At 59.1% G+C, this 10138-nt stretch overlaps 1 protein-coding gene across 2 annotated transcripts in view; it reads left to right on the top strand.

Moving 5' to 3' along the window:
• The first annotated feature begins 1183 nt into the window (after positions 1-1183).
• The window catches only part of NECAB3 (N-terminal EF-hand calcium binding protein 3), a 29492-nt gene continuing 20537 nt past the window's right edge, over positions 1184-10138 (top strand). For both annotated transcript variants that reach the window (XM_053992694.1, XM_053992692.1), the window contains exons 1-3: positions 1184-1803; positions 6293-6317; positions 7168-7276. In XM_053992694.1, the coding sequence (XP_053848669.1) occupies positions 1711-1803; positions 6293-6317; positions 7168-7276 (227 nt within the window). In that variant the 5' untranslated portion in view covers positions 1184-1710. The remainder of the gene's footprint in view (positions 1804-6292; positions 6318-7167; positions 7277-10138) is intronic.

Here is a 10138-nt window from a genome sequence, read left to right as displayed (position 1 = left end):
AAACTGGTTCATGCCCCTTCTCAGGAAGTGAAATCCTGGAATGCTGGCACAAGCCTCCAGGTGCCTGTGCCAGGCAAGGGATGGGGACAGCTCCTTCTCCTCCTCCTCATGTCCCCCAGCCTGCTGGGGCAGGGGGGTCACATCTCTGCAGGTACTGGGATCCTGGCGTGTTGCTCTGGAGGGAAGCAGCTCAGAGCAAAGGGTGCCTGGCACTGGGGGCATGGAGGAGCTGGCACCACCGGGAACTCATTTGGAACCACCCTGGGTGTCAGGGGACCACTCCAGGGCCACCAAAATCACAGTGAGACCACCTGTGGTCAAACTGCGGCCAACCAGGGCCAACTGAGGAAACTGGGACTTTCCCAGTGCCATCAGTATCCATGTTGGGACTGGTCAAACTGGGACCAACTGGGACAATCGGGGCTACCCCAAAGCCAACAACAACTGCACTGGGACCACCTGTGGTCCAACTGGGGCCACAGTGGGACAACCAGGGCTATGCTAGGACCAGCCATGAGCACACTATGACCACCCATGGTCAAACTGGGGCAGCCCCAGGGCCATCGGGGCAACCAGGGCTACCCTGGGGGCAAGAGCAACCACACTGGGACCACCCATGGCTCAACTGGCACCAACCAGGGCCACAATGGTGTGATCAGGACTACAGTGGGGCCAGCAGCAACCGCACTGGGACCACCCACGGTCAAACTGGGACCACTCAGGGCCTCACTTAGGGCACCCAGGGCTATGGTGGAGTCAACAACGACCACACTGGGACCACCCATCACCAGACTAGAGCCACCCTCGGGCCAGCTGAGGCACCTAGTGCTACAGCGCGGCCAACAGTGACCACCTGTGGCCACACTGCGATCAGCTGGGGCAACCAGGGCTACTGTGGAGCCAACACTGAGACCTGTGGTCACACTGGGACACTCGGGGACGGTCACACAACCCAGGAGTGGGAGCCCACTGGGCTCTACTGGCTCCAACTGGGACCGCCCCAGCGGCGAGCGGGCACCGGACCCGGCGTGGCCCCGCCCCTCTCCGCTCCGCCAAGCGCATTGGTGGTTTCCGATGCCAATCACGGCCCGTGGCCAATCGGATGGCGGCGGGGGCGGGCCCTCCGCGGAGCCAAAGTTGGCTGGGGCGGCGGAGCCGCGATCGGCGGAGTCGGGATCGGCGGGGCGCGACCTGCGCACGGACCGAGCCGAACCGAGCCGAACCGAGCCGAACCGAGCCGAACCGAGCCGAGCCGAGCCGAGCCGAGCCGAGCCGGGCCGAGCCGAGCCGAGCCGGGCCGAGCCGAGCCTAACCACCCTGCCTAACCGGACTGAGCCCAGCCGAACCACCCTTGCCGAACCGAAGAGAGCCGCACCGAGCAGAGCCGAATCCATCCCTACAGCACCGCACCGAACCCGTCCCTGCGGCACCGAGCCGATCCCTGAGGCACCGAACCAAACCCATCCGTACCGCACCGAGGCCGTTCCTTCCGCACCCAGCCCATCTCTACGGTACCGCACCGAGCCGTGCCCTAAGCACCGCACCGCGTCCTCCGGCACCGCACCGAACCCATCCCTACAGCAGCGCCCCGTGCCCTGCGGCACCGCACCGCATCCCGGGGCACCGCACCGCGCCCTAAGGCTCTGCACCCTCCGGCACCGCGCCGCTCCCCGCGCCCCGGTGCCCGCAGCACCCGCGCCCGGCCGGACCATGATGTCGTGTGCCGAGCTGCTGGCCGTGTGCCTGCTCTCAGCAGATCGCGGCCCCAAGCCCCACCGCCAGCCGCTGCCCATCTTCCACGACGTGAGTACCGCGGGCGGGAGCCCCGCACCCCTGCCCAGCTCCGGGGCCGCCCTCGGGGAGCCGCCGCACGGGTGGCGTCGGGGTGAGGCTCCTTCCCGGAGGAACCGGCCCGAGGGATGCGCCCGTGCCAGCCCGGAGCTGTGCATGGTCGTGATGGCTTCAGTAATGGTGTCGTGTCCTCCTGCTGAATGCTGGGCCTCTGGGTGGCTGGAAACAGCCCACGCCTCATCCAGAGCTGGCTGTCATGACTGCCGGAGCGGGAGCTGTGCGTGGCAGGAACGCTGTGGAAGGTTCCCTGGAGCTGTTCACAGCCCTGGGATCCAGCAGAGCGCTGCCTGCGGTAGCCCCCGGCTGCAGCCCCCGGGTGCAGCCCCTGTCCCTGCCCGCTCCCGACGCTCCGGGATTGTGCAGGAGGATGCTCCGTGCGGGCTGGAGGTTGCCTCGGCATCCTGGCGGCTGTGGGTGGCACGGGGGAGTTGGAAATGCAGGTGGTGGCTGTCTTTGTGTTCGGAGATGCTGGCACAGTTCCTCCTGTCGCACCGCGTCCCCTCCAGGCCGCGGCCGCGCTGCTCCTGTGACAGGGGCCGGGGCTCCGGGGGAGGCGGCTGCACCCGGCCATCTCCCGGGCCAGGGGCACAGCCCGGGCCAGAGCCACCTCTGGAGCAGCTCCGCGGGGCTCGGCCCTCCTGCTCCTGCCCAAATCTCCCCGGTGACAGAGCCCTGGCACTGCCATGTGTTCGGCACCGCTGCGCTCCAAGCCACCCTGTGGACCAAGGAGATGTGGGGGCAGAGGTGCTGCCCCTGCCCTGCCGCAGGGCGGAGAAGGAGAAAGCCAGCGAGGGTTAAGGATGAGGGCTGGTGGTGCCCGGGCACCTGCACAGCCCAGGTCGGTGCCAGCTGTCATGTCCCAGCTGTCGTCTCCGTCTTGACCCGCTCCAGGTTCACCCCCGTGCCCCACTCCATCCCAGAGAAGGGGAACAGCAGATCTCGGGCAGAACTTTGGGAAGGTGAATGCCACGTCTGGTCCAGTCCAAGACCTCCTGGCACCCCCAGGGAGGCGCTGGGAAGCGCGGCTCCCTCGGCCGTGGTGCCGCTCGCAGCTGCCAGCTGGGGGTCAGGGTCTGTCCCCTGCCTGGGGGTTCGGGCTGCCAGGCTCTCCAGCCAGCATCATTAACCGCACTAATTACTTGGCTGAGGGAAGGTGGGCAGGAGGGGGCGGGTGGTGACAGCTGTGTTCCAGCTCAGCTCCTCAGGGCACTCGTTGAGTCGCATATCCATCCCTCAGGGTGTCATTAAAGCAATTAAAATGGGAAATGTTAACAACGCTAGCAGCTGCTTTCCGGGTTCTGACGGCTTCTCTTCCTCTACCCTGTGACTCCTTTGCTCCCACCTTTGCTCCAGAGCTCGGCAGGGTGAGTTTAATCTCTGCACTTTTGGGTCTGGGCACTTGGCCGGTGTCCAGCTGCCCCCCAGGCTGGTCGGGGTGAGCATCCCACGGCAGCAGGGCAGGAGCCCCGCCTGCCTCCCGGCAGCGCTGCCCGCCGCAGATCCCGGTGGCTGCTGCTCCGCTGGGACCTGCCTGCACATCTCCTGCCTTTGGGAGAGGTGAGGAGGAGGAGGAGGAGGAGGAGGGCTTTGCCCGAGACGCTTCGCTGCAGGCGCGGCACGAACCGCAGTGCTGCCATCGCCCTGTGCAGCATCTCAAGCCTCGGGGAGATTTGTCCCTCAGGCTGGTGCCGGGGCTTGCTCTCTGCCCTCCCGGGATACGGGAGCTTCAGGAAGGACGGCGCTCTGGTGCCTGGCTGCAGCCTGCCCTAGCCTGCCGCGGGTCGATGAGCGCATTGTCCCCAGGGCAGCTGTCCCCTCCCCAGCAGCCGCCTGTCCCTGCCTGCCTGTCCAGCCAGACCTGCAGGCAGGGACAAATCCTGTAATCTCCTTCCTTCCCGGGGTACGTGTGGGGCTCATCCCATAAATAAATGCTGTTTCAGTGCCTCTTCCCGCGGTCCCGGTGAGGCTGCGGCTGCTTGGGCACAAGGCCAAGGGCTGAGGGAAACATGCCGGGCTCCAGGCAGTGTCCCTGTGCCTCTGAGGCTGCCAGTCCACCCTGAGGCAAGAGAAGGATTGCTTGTAGGGCCCTCCAGCAGCCCACGCAGACCTAATCCCGCTCCCAGCCTGGCTTTGCATCACCTTTCCCTGGCTTTGTCCCAGGGTGCTGTCCTGCCCGCACTGGGGACAGCGCTCAGCTGCCATCGCCTGTGCCCAGGGAGGGGACAGCATTCGTCCTGTGCAGCACGGAGTGGCTCCGTGCTGGCTGAGCTGGCTGCAGCTGGCCCTGGGCTCGGGCAGGGACGGGCCGGCTGCAGCAGCCGCACCAAGCCCTGCCACGCCGGGGGCTCTGCAGCAGACACGGCCCTGCCCCGGGGCCACTCAGGGCTCCCGCTCCTGCCGCGCTCCTCTGGAGCTCCAGGCAGCTGTCGTGGTGTGTGCGCTGGCTCGTGTAACTCACTGAGCCCTGGGAGTGACGAGGGGCATCCGCTCAGTGTGCTGAGGCTCCTGGGGAATCAGGATGGGCTCACCCCGGATGAGAGACCTTCTCAGCCCCAGGGGATCTCCCCTGAAATTGTGTTCTCCTCTGAGCCCGCAGATAAGCCCTGCTGAGCAAGGCCAGCCCCTGAGTGGGAAATGTTTGCCCTCGCTCGAAGTGCCTGGGTGACACTTGACAGTCCCTGGGATGAGCTAGGTGGCCTCTGTGACACCTGGGGCCACAGAGGTGTCATTACACGAGCCACGTGTCCCTCTGATGACACGGAGCTCTGCAGGGTGAAGCTTCTCCCTTGATGGAGAGTTCATGGCAGGGTGCGACCATTCCCTGCAGCCGTGAGACCCCACAAGGAACCCGTTAGCCTGGAGAAAGCTTTGCTTTAAAATCCAGAGGAATCGCCACTGTTTGGGAGCTGCAGGTTCCCATCTCAGCTCCACAGTGCATGAGGCAGATGCTGTGTGGTGCTCAGGGAGTGCCCACCCCCCTGTCCTGGCAGGAAATAAATGCTGTTTATTATTATATTATAATTATAGCATTATAATATATAATACTGTTTATTATTATATTATAATTATAATAATTAATTATAATATAATTATATTATTTAGTTATAATTGTGATGACGATATTATTATTATTATTATTATTATTATTATTATTATTATTATTATTATTATTATTATTGCTGTTTATTAATAAATGCTGGCAGGGCAGCAGCCTGGCCGGCTGGAATCCCGGGGGATGGTTACCTGATGCTGCTCAGCCCAAGGCAGCCCCTGCTCCTGCAGCAGCTTGGGGCAGGAGGAGCTCACTGTGCTCACAAGAGCATCCTCCAAGGAGCTGTCCCTGCTCCTGGTTTCAGCCCCAGGGAAGGAACCAGGGAGCTCCAGCCCTAGGAAAGCCTCTGCCCAGCTGCAAGCCAGAGGTTTAGGGGTTTTAGGGTTTTTTTAGCGTTTTCCTGCTTTCCCTCAGCAGTCTCTCAGGGCTGGTGAGGGACCGTGGCCTCGGAACACGCAGCAGAGCTGGCGGTGGGCGGTGCGGGAGGAGCCGGGGCGGAGGGGCAGCGGTGCCTCTGCCTGCGCAGCCAGCGGGGGGGCAAGAATAGGAAAGCTCTGTCTCCTTTCCCGGCCCTTTTTTCTTTCCTAATCTTTCTTCAGACCCACAGATTTCTTTATCAGCCGGGATAATGTAAAGGACAGTTGCCACATAGAAAATTTTATGTCGTTGCCTCCATTAGGATGTGCTGGACAAAACCTGGTACATTTTGGTCTTGGAAAACGTTGCCAGAAGTGATGTTGTTCCTCAGTAGGGTCAGCCCCTACCAATAATTCCTGGTGAAACAGATCCTACAGGGCTGAGCAGGACTCATGGTTGGGAGTCTGCCTTGAGTCCCTGAACTGGAGCAGCTCTCCAGCTGTGCTCTGTGGCAGAAGCAGTTGCAGATTAATTAATTCATTAATAATTAATTCCAGTGAGTGTGCAGGCCGAGGTGTTGCGGGAAGGGCTGTGCTGAGGGGTGGTTACAAAGCTCAGGGCAGGAGCTGCTCCTCGGCGCAGGTGCCTGAGTGTTGGTGATGCACAAAGTGCTTCCTTACAGACTGGGTTTGCTCCTAATGTTCTTTCATTTAAATGGACTGAAAAATCAGAGAATTGCCATCACAAGGATGTAGCAAAGTCCTTTCTGCTTCGCCTCTGTGTTCTCTAAAGGTGCTTGCTGTGAGTGCCGGGCTCACTCGGCCAGGGGCTCTGTGCATTAGAGGCAAGAAATGGGTTTAATCATTGGCAAAGGGGAATTTCCCGGAGCAGCCTGTGCAGTCCCAACACCTGGGGCTTCTCCCTGAGCTCCTGGAGGTGATTTTCTGTGGTGCTGGGTGCTGCCTGGCTCACTGTTCAGCTGCCCTTCTCCCCCTGCTGTCACGCTGAACCCTGTTGTGTTTTGTCTTGCAGATTTTCCGGCGAGCCGACAAGAACGGTGAGTGCTTTGTTCCTGCTGCCCCCCTTCCCTGCCTGGCTCTGGCTGAAGCAGCGTGGCTCATTCCCACTGCGAGGTTTGGCTGGAAGAGGGAGGGTGGAAAATGCTTTTCTGCTTCACCTGGATCCCAGAGCCTGCCCAGGGGCTGGGGAATGGGCTCCCCCAATTCCCCATCCGTGCACCACGCAGGACACAGCCCCTTCCAAGCCCTTCTCCTGCCCAGGGGCTGTCAGGCTTCTGCTCGGTCCCTCACAGGATTGGTTCCATCTCCGTGCTCAGTCCAGGGTTTTACAGGTGCTCCTGGTTGGGGGATCCTGTTTCTGGGTGCCCTTGGAGCCCCTGGCATTTGGGAGTTAGGCTCTGCTGCCCAGTTTTTAGTCCAGCACCCATAAAGCAAGAGGTCCAAAATCACAAGTAGATTCCCTGAGCCTTCCCATACTCTCTTGGGCTCTTTTCCTTCATGGTAGCTTAGGAGATGCTTTTATTGCAGATCACAATGCAGCCCAGGAGCTGAAGTCCTCCACAGAGAGGAGGGAAAAAGCTCTTGAGTCCATGGAGAGCACTTTCTTCCCGTGGAAATCTGATGCTGCCCTCAGTGTGCTGTTTGTTCTTGGACAGCCTGCGTGCCTTTCTGAGAACACCACAATGGGGCCTTTAGGAAAGGGCTGAAATTCCACCTGCAGTTCCAGCAGCACCCTGTGTTTCTGCTGGGCTGGTGGGCCACGCTCTCAGGGAGATTTGTGCTGTGATTATCATGCAGAACACGCCCAGCCGTCCCACGCGGCCCGCCGGGGCCGGGGCGCTGCTTTCCACAGTGATATAATTATTCTTCCCTTTTCTTTGAATGCAGATGATGGGAAGCTGTCATTTGAGGAGTTCAAGAACTATTTCGCTGATGGCATCCTGAGCTCGGAGGAGCTGTGGGAGTTGTTCAGTGGCATTGACAGGCGTCACTCAGAGTGAGTACCGCGGTGGCACGGGGGAGACGCAGGAGAAGCTAAAACTGCCTGGCTGGAGGTGGAGGACGTTGGGAGGCGGGTGTGATAAATAGTCAGGGTGAGACAAACCCACCTCTTGCCACATGCAGGTGTTCAAAGCCACCAGCAGCGAGCCCTGAGAGTGCTGAGAGCAGTCAGACATTTTGAGAGCACCATCGGATTTCCTGCAGCTCCGGAAAGCGAGCAGGCGTTGAAAATGCCATTCTTTTGGTTTGGAAAATGTACTCCAGGCATACCCGGCCTGTGTGTCTGCAGGAGCGTGTGCTGGTGTGGGGACACAGCACAGGCTGTGCAGAGTCACAGGCTTTGCCACTGCTGACTCAGGAACTGCTTGTCACTTATGTAAGAGCTGCTTTCCACCCCAAGTGGGCCCGGTGCGTGTAACGGGGAATTTAGGGCAGCTACTTGTAAAAAAAAGAAAGCCCCAAAGAGCAGGAGAAGGAATTGTGATTAGCTCTGGTCTCCTCATGAGTGGTGCTATCCAGAGGGCTCTCTTGGGCTTGGCTGGGATTCTCATCCCAACTTTTTGGGTATTTTTGGCCTCACTGGGGTCTCTATGCTCAGCTGGTTGCTGTGGGTGAGTCTGTCCTGGCACTGGAAGGAACTGGCTGCTGCTAAATTGCATGGCTGGGGTCTGCCCAAACACTGGGGTGCTGCTGGGGGACAAGGGGCTGCAGTTTCCTCCCAGTCTGGGTGGAGGTTTGGCTTCCCCAGCACCCAGCATCTCCTGCACCTCTGACACCCTTGACCAGGGCGCAGGTCCCTGCCAGGGTGAGGAAATCTGGGGCAGCCTGAGCTGCACACGCTGGTCCCAGGGCTTTGCAGGGAGCCAGGGCAGTGGCACAGAGGGCCCTTGTCACACTGAGATGCCAACGGCCACCAAATGCCACCAGCAGCAGCCACCCAGGGTCATCACCCACTCAGGCCTGGGGCAGTGGGAATGATGGACTCCCCGTGCTGTTGGAGCTGGCTTTGGTTCCCACTGCAGTGGTGGGCAGAGGAGTGGGCAGGTGTGGGGAGCCTTGTGCTGCTTTCCTTGGAGCCTGCTGGTTGGGCTTGTGGATGTGGGCAGCAAGAGGTGTCTCCTGAAAACATCTCTGTCTCTGGGCTGTGATCCCAGTGATCCCAGGAAGCTGCAGTGAGTGTTCCCTTTCCTCTGGAACTGCTCCTTTCCTCTTGCTCCATTTTGGGGTGATCTTGGAGTCACAACACCCCTGGAAAACACAGGGTACAGTGAAGCTGGGAGCTTTAACCCAGCTCAAAACTGAGCAGGGAAGGTCTCCTGCCTTCAGGTGGGGCTTGTTCCATCTCTGGAGCAGCTGAGGAGGCCTGACCGGGCTGTGCTGCCCGGAGCCGTGGCTGCAGCAGTGCCCCCACAGCTCGTTACCTAACGAGGGTAGCTGTGACAGCATTGAGCTGGTGACATCTGTTAGCAGGGCATGAGAATTGGGTGCTTGTCCTCTTCCTGCCACCAAGAGCAGAAGGGACCCTCAGACAGAGTTGTTGCAAATTCCTGCACATGTAGGAAACAAGGGGTTTGGGGTGTGCAGGATTTGGTGTCGCATGAGGGCTGTGCTGGTGCCCTGCTGCCCCCGTGGTGGGGGCTTGGACAGCCCTTCTCCCCTGGGCTTGTTCCTTGCCCTGTCAGGAATTTAATATTTCAGAGAGCTGGCCAAAGTTTGCTGCCAGATTGAAGAGTATTACAAAGCTGGGAAGCAGCTACAAGCTCTCCAAGCAGATCTGCTGTGCTGCTTTTGTGTCCCGAAGCTTTTGTGATGGTGGGAAAGTTTCACTCTCAATCCAGCAGGTGGGTTTGGTGCTGTGTTTGTCATGTCTAGGCTGGAATTTGTGTTTCCTTGTCCCTGCCAGGCTGACCTGAGGAGGGGCAGTAACAGACAGCCCCTCCTGACCCTCACCCATCCCTGGAACCTGCAGAGCTGGCAGCTGGGAACATGAATATTTCAGAGGTCTCCCACATTTCTTGTTGTCTTTCCAGAGAGCCCCATGCTCTCCTCTGTCCACCTCCCACCCCTCTGGCTCTGAGGTGGGACGCTGGGGCCTGCACATCACACACCTCTGCTGGGGTCACTTCAGAGTCTACATTTCCACACGAGGCTGGTTTTGTTCTGCATTTCAGAAAATGTTGCCATTTTGGCAAAAGTATCCCCTCACTTTAATTCTGTGACATTTCAAAATTTATATTGAAGCCAAATTCAGCTCTGGATGGCAGCTGGTACAACAGCAGGTCCATGGCTTTGTTTGGCTGGTCCAGAGCTCCACACCAGCTCTGGCAGTGGCACACTAAGGTTTGTCTTCCTGGAGAAGAGCATTTTCATCCTCTGAGATGTCTGGGTGAGAAAAGACTGATGTTTTTGGAAGTAGGAGAGCTCCACAGCTGCATCCAGAATTGCAGGGGTTGAATGCCTGCGCTGTGAAACCTGCCCAGAGAAGTGCTGTTTGGATTTTACCTGTCCTTCTGTCCTGCACCTGTTGGGGAAATTCAGAAAAATAAGGTCTAGAAAATGCATCTTTCCATGAGGGTGTTCAGGAATTGGGTGCAGGTTGCTCAGAGCCTTTGACCTGGAGCCACAAGGGATGGAAGTGCTGACCTGGTGCCTCTTGAAGTCTCTTGGTGGAAATAACCTCAAGCCTGTGAGTGTCTGGAAGAAGGGATTTGAGTGGATTCCCTCTTCTCTCTTTACTCAGAGACTCTGCAGCATCTGCCAGCCCCTGATGATGGAGAGTGACTGAAACACTCTGTGTCACACAAAAAAAGGTTTGGAAACCAGATCTGTGATGGCAGTGGAGGTTCCCAACATGACA

This window comes from Vidua macroura, chromosome 17 (genome assembly GCF_024509145.1).
Source record: "Vidua macroura isolate BioBank_ID:100142 chromosome 17, ASM2450914v1, whole genome shotgun sequence".
In the NCBI taxonomy this organism is placed as follows: domain Eukaryota; kingdom Metazoa; phylum Chordata; class Aves; order Passeriformes; family Viduidae; genus Vidua; species Vidua macroura.
The sequence above is the reverse complement of the archived record's forward strand: the minus strand, read 5'-3'. Positions and strand labels throughout refer to the sequence as shown.